The following is a 13,767-nucleotide window of genomic DNA, read 5'->3' as shown; positions in this document are numbered from 1 at the left end:
TGCGATGAGTTAGGAGTTTGTTCCTTTAGGTTGAAAATGAATTTAATTTGTTATAATACGTAATGCAGATTAATATCTGTTTAGTTGTGTATCTACAAATGTACACCAGACACTCATTGGACTACACTGCTGTTCCTGGACTCAGAGTTCACGCTGATAAGAGAAGTGGATGGATCCTGTTAAGACGAATCAGATTCTATCTAGACCACGGCTGAAGCAATATGTTAGATAATATTTGCCTTTAAAAATAGAAAGCCTTGTGTATTTGTGAATGCTAGCCCTACTCATCTATCCCATACGTATTTTCAAGACTTCTTAATGGAGGAAGATAAACTTTTTCACCAATGTGACTGAGGTCTGTCATTTCATCTGCAACTATAAATACTGTATCCTACATTTTCCACACTGAAACCTTTGTTAAGGGCTCGCACATAACGACATTCTTCTACCTCCATACCGCCAACTCCTTGATGCCATTAGTAGGATTATTTTCCCAGGCTGACAAAGACACGACTTGTCTCCACAGACGGGACACAGTGGAGCGCCTGTGGCGTCGCTTAAGCAAACCCCCCCTCCTCACAGACGGCTACGATGCCAGCTTTGCTTTAGCATTTATTAAAAACTATTTACAATAGAGATATAGCGATAAGAACAGCCTCCCTGTTGCGTGTGCAGCGATACACTTGGTTTGCATACCTTGCCTCCTCATAAGTAGGTGATAATGGAAGCGGCGGACTAGTTACAACTGCCGCACACGAGGACGCCCATCGCAAATGAAGACGGCTCAAACTAAGAAGACCCAACTAAAACTCCTGTAGCGTGAAGCACTCACCGGGAAAAACTGTCACATGCTCGCTGCCTGCCTTTGGACAAAGCAAAACACCGTCTCTGTTCACTCTGAATACGGATGGCGGTTTGGCAAACTTTTCAGGCAGTTCATGGTTTCAACACATTACAGACACGTGTAGGCGATAACATCATAACAAAACAAAACAAACAAAAAAAAAAAACACAGCCAGCACAACATCATGCTCTCTATTAAACATAAATGCTTAAAGGCTGACATTTGACACTGGATGGATATTTCAGAATGACGTTGCCGACCAAAACACTTTACTGAGTCACAGTTGTATGAACATGCACAGGTGTGAAGTCGCACAGAGCCTCAACACGTTAACCTCTGGTGGATCGTTAATACCTGTGCGAAAGGCAGGGCTGGAGTCTTTTCACTTAAACTTCAGTTCAAACTGCAATCTAGCCGGTTCTAATAAAGAAGTGGTGATGAATCACTTCACTCTAGGATGGACAGACGGACAGGCTCCTCATGCAAGGAGCAGAAGGGTTTAAGAAGTGAAGGTGAATGACAGGAGACAATATGCTACGTTTACACTGCATTCATCACTTCATGTCAAATCACAGCAGGGCGTCAAAGAACGGCTTCTCTCGATACCACACGTGTGTACGAAGTGAGGAGCTGCAGCTACTCGTCGTTTAACTTAGCACCAGGAGTGGAAACAGGCGTCGTGTCAGAGCTGTTTTAATTGACTTTTAATGTGATGCAGAGGACCGGTCAGTTGAAGTAGGAGCCATCTGAACGTAAGGAGCTTAGTGACACCAGTAACAGCAAAAACAGAAATTCCTCCAACTTCCTGCAATAAAAAGTGACTGGATGACCGAGGCAACTTAAGAGGTTTTCTGCAAAAGGTTTGATTAAAGAAATATTAACATTAATTTACATACGATCGATTGGCCCCAACAGGAAATCTGGGGAACGCACGTCAAGATTATTTAAAACTCACAATATTTGACTTTGATGTAGGAAAAAAAACGGGCAAAACTGCACCGTAAAAACTATATATTCATGCCATCTCAGCCTTTCTAGGCAGGATTGTTTTCTTAAATGACAAAAGAAGCAGGGGTTCTTCTTGGCTCAGCTCCATGATGAAAAAAATGTCCTCCAACAGTGAAACAGTGAAAATAATGTCCGTAGGTTGCCTGGGGTGCTGTCTCCTTACTGAGGGAATGCCACATTTCTTCTTGCGTTTGCTTCGAGGGTCTTGTCTTGTCCTGTTGCAGAAGCACAAACAGCCACGTGTAGTGATTTAAAAGCAGCTCGGCTACACCCTTTTACAGCTGACGCTCCGAATGTCTGGGGACTCTAATCCAGCTCAGACAGACAAAACATCAGCCGTCGCCTCGCTTCAGTGAGCCTTTTCCATCCATGCTGAAGACTTTAAATGAAGAGGGGAGCTGGTCGTGGACCTAAAGAGTTTCAGAGTAAAGTCCGAGCGACGTATCTAAGAAGCCCTCCGTTTTGGAAAAAGATAACGTCCATCTCAGTGTCAAACAGGGCGGTGACGAAGAAGGACTTCCCTTGGCTCGTCTGCAGGGGAAAACAAACAAAGCCTCCGTGAAACCACTCATTAACTCCACAGTTAAGTGTGTAATGTATGTTTTAAAGACATCAGAGCTGCGTGTGATGTGATCAGCACTCCTACCTTGACAGTGAGCTGCTGCCTCGGACTCAGGCTCTCGGGCAGGATGATGCTGAACTTCTCCTTCCCGCTGAGCTCCAGAGAGTCGGCGTTCTGGCCGGACAGGAACTGGAGCGGCATGATGCCCATTCCCACCAGCTGGTTCTTGTGCAGCTTCTCAAAGCTCTCGGCGATGACTGCACGTACGCCCTGCAGCCACAGAGGAGTTGAAGATCAGCCAAAACAAGTGAGGGAATAGAGTAACTGAGGACTCACTCAATAAGTCGATGTGTTATGAGTGAAAAAGGGTCTTGAATGAAGCTACTGTAATGTAAACTGAAATGAAGCTCTCTCTTGTTGGCCTGAGGTCGGCTGTGTGTGTAGACGTTTACCAGCAGGTATGGTCCTTTGGCTACCCAGTCCCTGGAGTTTCCTGAGCCGTAGTCTTTGCCTGCCAGGATGATGAGGGGAATGCCTTCCTTCTGATAGCGATCAGCTGCCTCAAAGACATCCAGCTGGACAGACAGACAGGAAGAGGACAGGTTTTTAGCAGCAGGAAGAACACACTACGTAGTCTGGTGTAGTAACCGACCATGTATGACGGCAAGATTAGTACATGTACTGGCCAACTCTGAATCTTTGTCATGGTCTGATTGGCTGGTCTGATGACGTCTGTACTCACTGTCTGGCCTGAAGGAATGTGCAAAGTCTTGGGGCCTGGTTTGCCGATGAATCGATTTTGGAGCTTGATGCTGGCAAACGTGCCTCTGGTCATGACTGCATCATTCCCTCTGCGAGCGCCGTACGAGTTGAACTCCCGCGGTGTCAGCCTGAGAAATATTCAAAGCGTATTAAAAATAGATTTGGATTTGCATAGTGACATCAACAGGAAACAAGTTCCATCTTTGATGCGCGTTCTTTTAAGGAGTTATCACTGTTTCTAGTTAGTTATGTTTCAAAATATCTTCATATTTTAATTTTACGACCAGAATCATAATGTTGGTTTGAGATTTACTCTCACAAGAGAGACATAGAATAAGTAGTGCTCAGCTATGATTAATGGCGCAAGATGTTCATACCAGACTACACTTCTGTTATGTCACTGTGAACCATTCATCAGCTGTTTTGAAAGTCTCATTTCCAGAGTAAAGCTTTAACTCGGCAGTATCCAAATTTCACCTCTTTGTAAATCTGACCTCCAGTCCTGGTTAGAAAGCTATGCTGCTTTCACATAGTTAATCATGTTCACACCAGACTGTCACACCCCATATTGTGCAATAGTTAAGTCATTAAAAATGATCACTCATGAGGGCTGAAGCTTGAAACTGACCGTTTGCTCAGCAGGTACTTGGCAGCAGCGCTGACCCTGGCGATGCTGCCCGCTGGTGAGATGTGGTCCGTTGTCACTTTGTCGCCAAGGAACAGTAAGGCATGAGCGTTTTCTATCGACCGAGGAGCAGGCACCTCTTTACTCTGAGATAAAAAGACATTAAAAGGCAGAGGAGGTGTTGAGTAACTCAACTGATTTACTTTCCTTTCCACATGTTTTAACTTTTTTTTATTTTATTTCCAGGGACGGATGTAAAACTGTAAACACTACAGAGACTGACTCTGGATAAACATTCTCTGTTCATCTATACCATATATACTGTCATTGTCCCTATAAAGCAATCCATATATACTTCATACATTAATGGAATGTATTAATCTTTACCACAAATGTCAGAGGACTTACCAGTTTACTGAAGAAAGATGGAGAACGGATATATGTGGACTTGTGATCCCAGGGGAAAACTACAGAGTCTGGACATTCGATGTTGTTCCAAAACATGTTCCCTTTCTGGAAAAGAGCACAGCAGCACATTACTTCACTTTAATAGCAACACCAGACAGACAGAAAAGAAAACAAAGACAGCGGGATATCAGCCTTTCTACACAGGAACTATGGTTTTGAGTCGAACAGACGTTCCCTCAACAACGTAGCTGATCAGCTTCTGCTCGGACACAAAGATGGAGAACCTGCAGCTACGGTGCTAAATGTGTGAATGTGAAGCAAACTAGTGAAGCTCGTCTCCTAACCTCCATCCTTCCCCGGAGATCCTTAAAGACGGAGGAGATGACTGTGTCCTCTTCAGTCTGTTGGACCTCCTCCCTGGACGGCCAGATATCACAGAGAAACACCTCCTTCCCATCTGCTGTCAAACCTGTTCACAATCACAAACAGCTGCACAGTGAGCAGTGGATTCAAGGCTAGACCATAACCAAGACCATGGAAATAGTAAGAAATAGATAAAGAAAGTAAGAATATAAAAATGAAGACAAAAAGCTTTTATTCAGCTCAAATATCACCTACTCACTGTTTCTATGGCTAATCAATTCCTGCGCAAGACACTGAATCACTACATGTTCACTCATCATAATCTGCCAAAGTCCTAAAACTCCCTGATGATCCCCAGCTTTGAGTAAAAGCAGCTTAGGAGACCACCTTGAAGTGGCTTTCTTACCTAAAGGCTCTTTCTCAAAGTCGATTCCCACAGTGCCTGCGATGGCATAAGCTACCACCAGAGGAGGGGAGGCCAGGTAGTTGGCACGCACACAGTCACACAGGCGGCCTTCAAAGTGCCGGTTGCCAGACAACACACCGCAGGCCACCAGATCCCCCTGAAACACAGACCGTCAAGGTGAAGCTGCTGTTTTTTTACAGAGTCTTTTTAGAGTCACAGAAACAGATTAAAGAGCGTGTTATAAAGACCGTACCTGTTTGATAGCATCCACGACAGGTTCTGGTAGAGGGGCCGTGTTCCCTACACATGTGGCACAGCCATAACCAATCACCTCAAACCTGGCATGGAAATGACAAAACTGTGTTTCAAAGCCAACAAACCTTATATCTGACAGGACAGCGCATGGGTTAGTCCTTGTTATTTGCCAGTCAATTAAGAGACAAAACTCATGCTACATGTTACAGGTAACAAATTATTATAGAGGTTAATGCATAGATATGTATGAAAATACTGTATAAATAAAGTCACAACCACACTGACAGTAATGTTTAATGTATCATTTTGTGTGTGATTTTGGCAAGTTATACAAAGAAGTTGTGTTGCTATAGCGACAGATGGCAGAGCCACAGATGCTCTAGAGGAAATATTTACATATTACAACATCTCAGTTTGCTAAGGAATTCATTCATTGTTTTAATTATTACTAATAAAAAGCTGATGTTACCCATTAACCTGTTATGTATAGAAAAATATATACATGGAATACAAGTATTTCCTGTACAATTAAAATAAACTTATATCAAACCCTTCAAGGTCGGCTTATTTGTATCGAATCTTTCATAAGATACATGATTTTGATGATTTTTAAAAATGTGACTTCTTACAGAAAAATGTTAACTCTACAACACCAACACTGAGAAGTAGTCAACTACTTGTGTACAGGTTGCAGCCACTCACATATCTTGTATTAGTATTAGTGTTTGTGTTTGTGTTGTATACGCGTGCTTACCCCAGCTGGTTAAAGTAAGGCAGGACTCCACTGGTATTGAGGTAGTGAGTGACCATGCCACTTCCAGGAGCCAGGCTGGTCCGGATATAAGGCTTGACCACGAGCCCGGCCTCCACTGCCTTTTTGGCCAGCAGACCTGTCGACCACGAACACAACGTAAATGTCCATGTAGCCACACAGACAACTTAAGCACCACGGAGCATCACATGGATTTTGTGAGTAACATGAGACAATGTTTTAATTTGATTCGTGCCTTAAAAAAGATGTTAATGTACAATGTGGAAGTGAAAATAACTCGTATAATTATATAACCCATGACATTACAAAGTCCTCACTGTCACATGTTAAAGCTGAACTCAGACGTCAGGAGTTTTAAAATCCTGCCCTGTTTTGAAATTAGGTTGCATCACAGGTAAACTTGCACACTAGTATTGTTCAGCATACTGTGTCAGGTCATGGAACATTGAATGCACAACTTCACCTCCCAGAGAAACGAATGTAAACAATAAACTTGCCTTTTATCTACCATGTTTATATCTACTGACACATGTATGCTGGTTTGCCAACTGCCAAACAAACCAAAAGCAGAAGCTGAAAAAAGGGGAAAATAAAACTTCTCCAGAGGCTACAACGCTTACTGAGTTCCAACCCTGTCAGGACTGTCCAGGGTGGGTGCAGTTTAAGAACAGATTTGACAACGCCTCACACCTTTGGTCTGAGCCCAGGTTTACAAGAAGACATTGCTGTTCCTCACGCAATAATAAAGCATAATCTTTCAAAATGCAGTTCGTTTTTTCATTGCTCTACCTGCAGTCAGCATGACAGACGGGTTGCAGTTGTTGGTGCAGCTGATGACAGCAGCGATGACCACGGAGCCGTGAGCCAGCTGATACTCCTGACCACAGTGCAGGAAAGGAACACGCGTCCCCTGCTTCTCCTTGGAGATGTGGAAGCCTTTGAAACCCACCTGTAGACGCACCAAGGAAAACAATCTGCATTAAACAAAGCTACAGTAACAGGCAACAAAAGACATTAGCAATGCATCCATGCATCTCCATAAAAAAATCACAACTATGACCCCTCGGACTTCACAGAATACAAAAGTAGACATTAATATTAAAGTCTTATTGTGTGTTACCTTCTCATCTAGACAACTCTGGAAGTCTTCTTTCATGCTGCTCACGGCTACTCGGTCCTGAGGCCTCTTGGGTCCGCTCACATAGGGCACCATGGAGCTCAGGTTGATTTCAATCTCCTACACAAACATCAGTGGGTTTAGTTTGGCTCATTATGAAAAGTGCTAGCCTCGTCTTCTCATGTCTGGGCTTATTTTTTGCAAACACAGCCACAGTCTGAGCACAGGTTGTTGTTCTAAAGAATTTTTATCGTCAAGAGAAAAACATATTAAAAGCAATGAAACACTGTATGAACTCCGGTCTAATTATATGGTAAAGCATCTGACTAACGGCTTGTGCAAAGTTTCACATCTATTAGACCTACATCTATTATCAGGAAGAGTACAACGGATTCACATATAGAAGTTACCTCAGAGTACTGGGGGTCTTCTGAAGGGTCTTCATAGTTTCGGAAAAGTTTTACAGCCTTCATGTAAGACTCCAACAGTTCAAGTTTTTCCTGGGTGAAACCTGGAAGAGCCAATAATGATATGTTGACATCACAATAAAAGCTTCCCCAGAACCTGGCAACCAAATAGCCCGTAAATATAGGCTAGCAGTGAAGGCTCAGGCAGAATAAGTCATGGAATAACTTCACAGATCGGATCAACAACCGTCAAGTTTTGCAGATGAGACGCACAACTCCCAACACTGACAGCAGTGCTACGCCAACTCACTTGTCTTTTTAAAGTGCTTGAGTGTGACTTGGTCGACGGGGAAGAAGCTGACAGTAGCGCTGTACTCTGGGCACATGTTGGCGATGGTGGTTCGGTCGGGAGCCGATAGCTGGGAGACACCGGGTCCAAAAAACTCAACGAACCTCCCAGCGATCCCAGCTTGCCGCAAGTGCTGAAAAATCAATCACCAGTTAAAAGGCACGATACAATTTCACTTTGGATTACTATAGTAAGACAAAACCAGACATGCCACAAGTCACATTTAGTTGTTTCTAATCCTTGGTTATGTGATGGAACAGAAACATGGCATACATACCTTTGTGATGCCGAGAACGATGTCTATGGATGTGCTCATGGGATTAATGGAGCCCACCAGTTTGCAGCCGACCACCTGAGGAAGGGTCAGAGACACCGGCTGGCCCAGCATCACCGCTTCGGACTCAATTCCTCCAACACCTGGTGGAGAAAAGAGGCAGGTACCAAACAGTTGAAGTGTTCACTTGAACACAACTGTTCATTTAAGATATTTGCAAATATCACTGGCTGACCAAGTTTCTAACAAAGAGTTTAAATGTTTTACCCCAGCCCAGGATGCCGAGGCCGTTGATCATGGTAGTGTGAGAGTCGGTTCCCACCACGCTGTCGGGGTAGATGAAACCATCGCTGACCTGCACCACTCTGGACAGATACTCCAAATTCACCTGGTGGACTGCGCCAACATCCGGAGGAACCACGTTGACATTCCTGAACGCTTTTGAACACCACTGTTCGCCACACAGAACGAGAAATGTCAACATTTGTGTCCTGTCTAAGTTACATTTTCATGTTACAAAACATCTGTATTGCACCAGTTTGTCGGTTCATATTTTCAACTTCCATTTAAACTAAGTGTAATCTGTTCCTCTTCAGCTGCTAGAGGGAACACAGATGCTGAGCAACTTAACTTTTCATCCACAGAACGCAGATTCACAAAAGTTATAAACCAGTTTCCTGAGCATACAATATTATGTGTGACTGTGAAACAACAGAAAAAATACAGCACCTTAAAGAATTGAAGCCTCTCTTTGTTTCGTATCAGTTCCATTTCCTGGTTCTTCACAGCTGTTTCAGTTCTGCGGATGAAAAAATAATTTAACAGTGAACAGGACAAAGGGGAACTCCGTGATAACCTGCCAACTCATTTTACTTGAGTGTGGTCTTTGCTGAAACTGAAAATAACTGATTGTGTTTGTGATTCATCAAATTACAACAAATGTCAAATATTCTGTGAAAAAGTAAAAAGATGCATAATTTCTTCCCATGACTGAATGACTTTGTCAAAGAGCAATTTTGCATTTTTTGCAGATTTTAAGCTAAATGATGTGCAAATGTGAAAAATGCAGAACCACTCACATACTTCTCACAGAGAGCTGGAGAATTGCAGACAGTTTTTTCACCACTGTTTAAATGATATTAACCTCATACTGAAGACCAACAATCTTCAATTACCCTTCAGTAAACTTACTCAGAGACGGGCTTCAGGTGGAAAGGGCAGAGGAGAGGTGTATTCTCGATCTGCTGGACAGAAGCAGGAGGTTGACCCGGGGATGGCGGAGGGTCACTGCAGGCAGCTTTACTACAGGAGCCCCGCTGGCCGCCACACTGTGAGCCTCCTCTGGACGGGGGCCTGCTGGGTATTGAACGAGAGGGGCCTTGGCTCTGGTTTATAACGTCGCCTCCACCTGGGTTGGGGGCATTCTGTATGGCACTGTGGTAAAAAAAAAAAAAGAAAGAAAGAAACATTAAAAACTAAATTAACAAATCTTCTTGATGACTTCTATAAAATGATTTAAATCAGTATATCTCTATACTTTCATTACAATTTACAAACACACAATGCAAACGCACCATTTGCTATAATCAATCTGTAATGAGTGGTCTACTATGAGGTCCGTGGGGCATTTAGGGTTGACCAGACCAGGGTCTACTCCATGTTTGGCCACAGCATCCCTCATGGCCGCCAGGTCCACCATGGCAGGAATACCACTGTCAAAGGGAATCAAAGGAAAAACTATTCAACCATCCTTCAGGGATTTATAGGAAAATATATTATTGGCATTGAGATTTCTTAAGACATCAGCAACTTGTTTATGTCAGAGAACACAAAGAGAGATCATGAAAACCAAAGATCTGATAAGCTCACATGTTTCACCCACATCCCATCACCGAGCCACATCCATTCTGATCTCTCTCTCTAATTATATCTCGTGTTTTCCTGCACAGAGCGAGAGACTCACGTGAAGTCCTGTAGAAGGACGCGTGCTGGAGAGAATGGCACCTCGGCTTTGTTCTGCTGCTGCTGCCAGTCCAAGATATTCTCAACGTCTTCTTCTTTTGTGTAGAAGCCATCACAGTTACGAATAGCTGCCTCCAAAAAGACACGGATGGACAGAGGCAGCTTGTCTGTTCAAGACAAACGAGAGAAGGAACAACAGCCTTTAATTTCGCTCTGTAAACTATTGATAATTAAATGTAACTGGTGATTTAACTGCTCACAATATTTATGAAGCATCTGTTAATGTCAGATAGAGAGGTTATGTACGGGGCCTAGAAGCTTACAAGACGGTTTGTTAACCAGGTCTGAACTCACCATATCTCGGATCATTCAGTCTACGTGGGTTGAAGAACCTGGTATTTTCATCCTGCAGTCTGTCGATTAGGTGGCCGTATGGGTGCTCTGCAGAGGAGAAACAAATGTTTATCAAAACACTACTGTATCACACAATTCCAGCCTGTGATATAAAAATCTAGAATATAACTCGTAAAAATGAAAGCCAGACGTAATATAATGTAATATAAAATATGACTCACGCTTCAAAAAGGGTCAGTTAAGAGAAACAAATTTTAAACATTTTACCTATTCCATACCATGCAGTCTTAGTGATTATTAATAGTTAATAGCAGCTTGTGCAGTTTGTCTTAACCACGGCCAAACTTCAACTCTGGTGACACTGTGAATACGTTTCTTAAATGAAATTTGTTGAATGAGTAATGCAAATGGGTCTAAATATAAATATAGGACAGAAAATGAGAACCGGAAAACATCTTTGTAGCCCCATTCATCCTTTTGTGGTGTAATTATTCTAGAATGAAAAAATAAATAAATAAAATTGTGAAATAAATGGTCCCATCTTCGTGCATTAGAAGATTGTTTTCTCATGATAGCACAGACTCAGTAGGTGGAAGATTGTATATGTACCAAAATATCAAGTTGTAGCTGTGAAATGTGGATGAAATTCCCCTTTAAGAATAAGTTAGACTCCCCCGGTCTTTTGAGTGTAGGTGCCGTGTTACTCAGGTCTCTCAACAGGACATCATGCTGTAACTTCAACTCTCCGGTTTCCAACTTTGAAAAACAACACTCTCTCATCGTTATGAAACAAAAACTTCACAGCATACCAAAACTAGCACAAATATAATCCTTACTATAAAATCCTTTCTAATGGTGGATTCCCAAATCTTAAATCTAGCTCCTCGTGGTGGAGAGGTGTGGGACGAGAGCAAGTGACACACACAATGAAATGTAAAAGACAAGAATAGAACACTAGCTGAGAGAAATTCCTGAGAATCTGATAATGCACCAAAGTGAATGACACACTGGGGGTTTCTTATCGTCTTCATCTGCAACATCTCATCGAATGGCACACAACAACCAAATCTCTGGCTTTGTAGGACCCAACCGGTATGTCCACTTTGTATAAACAACTGTATGCAAAAACTGTTTGATACATCACTGATGCAAAAGGGAACAAGATGAAAAAAAAAAATATATACAAACACCTGACATCAACCTGCTACTGGACATTACTGCCAAACAAAATTCCGTTGTAACTTGTGTGCAATGACATTAAAATTCTTTATCTACTACGTGAACTCAACGAAACCATGGAGTGATTAGTGGTGAAATTCCTTGAAAAAGCACCGACCTAAAAGGCTCACATAGTATTGCTCGGCAGATTAAAGGGTAATTATAATAGAACTAGCTCAGAGATGAGTCAGTGTCATCACGATGGTGCTCTACGATGCCCTTTTAACAGTCCTCAAAGGCAGCAGTAAATTTACACGTAACTACGAAAATCACGCGTTGTAATGTACAAACTGATTTATTACGAGTATTAACTAAGCAGCTATGACGATCATTTCTGCGGTCACCCCATGAAGTCGTCTTTGCGTGTGTCCTGATGACAAGCTAGGGGAGAAGGCTACAAAGCTAGCTAAGGCTAACGCTTATCGCGAAGAACACTCGCTAAGCAAAGACCTTATCCTAACACCGGCTGGACGGCGAGGAGAATTACGATACACTAAATAATTAACACAAAATACACGCGTTAGCGGCGTACAATAAATCCGTGACATTGTGGGCTGAGTAAATACAACCCTGGCTTTCAGCGCTGTCTAATTTAATAGCTCTATTTGTACAGTAAGTATAAGCAGGCTAGCTAATGTTAGCGTTTATGTGTCTCAGCGGTGGGACGCCGGTGCGCTTCGTGTAACGTTAACTTAAAGAAAACGACAGCCCCTCTGAGAGCAAAGACGCAATTTTAAACAAATATGTGTCGCCTGGGTCTAAAGGCGGTTCGGGTGACAGCTTCCTACGGCAGAGTAGCAGAAGACATCCCGTTACCTTCGGCTGTGGAAGTGAGCGCCATGATGACTTCTGAAATCAACACGAGCCGTTCTCACTGGGGCACAGCCGGCCGAGCGGAGCCGACCAATCAGAGCACAGATCTCTACGGTCACGCCCACCCACCAATAATAAACATTTTAGAACAAGCTGAAGAGGTTTTAAATCATGAACGGGCATTTATGGACGGGTAGCTTGGACATTCAAAGTCCACTTATTATGTGCTGTAGGCGCAACTAACAGTATAAACGATGACGCTTGAGTTTTCTGTTGACATGGAAATTGCTCACTGATTGACACAAATTAAGCATCAACAACAACAATAATAATATGGGTGATGACTAAAACCGTAACGTCTATATGAAACCAGGATGTTAAACAAAAATAATATGAAGGAAATGTAATTAAAATTTTTTAATTAATTTGTCGAATTAAATGTGATGTGTAATTTTCAATATTGTATAAAATAATGTATGCAATATTCTTATGAAATCCATAATAATAATGTGATATTAACCGTTGTAAACCGTTAACACTGTCAAACGTTTGCATTTTAATATGAGTCCTGAACTAAATCCTCCTTCGTTACTGTTATAATGTTCAGTTGATGTTGAAACAGCGTCAGAGACGTGGTAATACAACTGGATATGGAGGATGTCAGTGAAGTTGGAAGTGTTTCGGGTATTTAGCCTAGCCCGCGGACTAAAATTAGGTTGTCAACATAATAATACGATACAAACCACAGTCTCTATAATGACAATGGGAACACTTAACAATGCTGAATACCATGACATTCATGAAGCAAAGCTTAAATGCAGGACTGTTATAGTAGAAAATAATTTTAATCGTTGTGCCAAGTGACTGTGCATGAGAATTAGCACATATGGACATGACAGTGTGGCAGTGCCATAGATGTGTAATAGAGTGTATCAAAGAGGGCAGTAGGCTACATTTCGTCTCTGACCTACTGACTGTGACTTTAAAAGTCTTGTCTCAAACGTCCCACGTGACAGTGTAGCTCCGACTCGCGCTGCCTTCGTGGTACCTCAGAATATGTTCATATTAGTACCTGGTTACAGACTGGTGATAAGTGTACTTAAGTTTATTGTAATTTATTCGTCAGACTCAATAATGAGTGTGACGGTTTAATCGGGCTCCACTTGGGAATGGACTAACTTTCATAATACAAGTCAAATTGTGAAATATATATAATCCGTTTATAGAAGATGAAACAAAACAACAACAAACCAAGTCAACTGTAGCTA

General features: G+C 42.3%; 1 protein-coding gene across 1 annotated transcript; it reads right to left on the bottom strand.

The window, feature by feature from the left end:
* Positions 1–599: 599 nt before the first annotated feature.
* On the bottom strand, positions 600–12,577 carry ireb2 (iron-responsive element binding protein 2). Its single transcript, XM_047595746.1, has 22 exons — positions 12,503–12,577; positions 10,469–10,555; positions 10,116–10,281; positions 9,727–9,864; positions 9,344–9,586; positions 8,882–8,951; positions 8,420–8,603; positions 8,156–8,295; positions 7,840–8,011; positions 7,533–7,633; positions 7,126–7,242; positions 6,795–6,954; positions 5,988–6,123; positions 5,232–5,316; positions 4,979–5,135; positions 4,554–4,678; positions 4,210–4,314; positions 3,805–3,947; positions 3,157–3,304; positions 2,867–2,989; positions 2,499–2,684; positions 600–2,383 (listed from the first exon to the last, which is right to left on the bottom strand). Exons 1-22 carry the CDS (start codon positions 12,525–12,527, stop codon positions 2,273–2,275), a joined length of 2,922 nt encoding a protein of 973 aa, XP_047451702.1. The 5' UTR covers positions 12,528–12,577; the 3' UTR covers positions 600–2,272.
* Between the last annotated feature and the right edge of the window lie 1,190 nt (positions 12,578–13,767).

The sequence above is a fragment of the Mugil cephalus genome, chromosome 10 (assembly GCF_022458985.1).
Source record: "Mugil cephalus isolate CIBA_MC_2020 chromosome 10, CIBA_Mcephalus_1.1, whole genome shotgun sequence".
Taxonomy (NCBI): Eukaryota; Metazoa; Chordata; class Actinopteri; order Mugiliformes; family Mugilidae; genus Mugil; species Mugil cephalus.
Note: the sequence above shows the minus strand (reverse complement) of the source record. Positions and strands in the feature narration are given on the sequence as shown.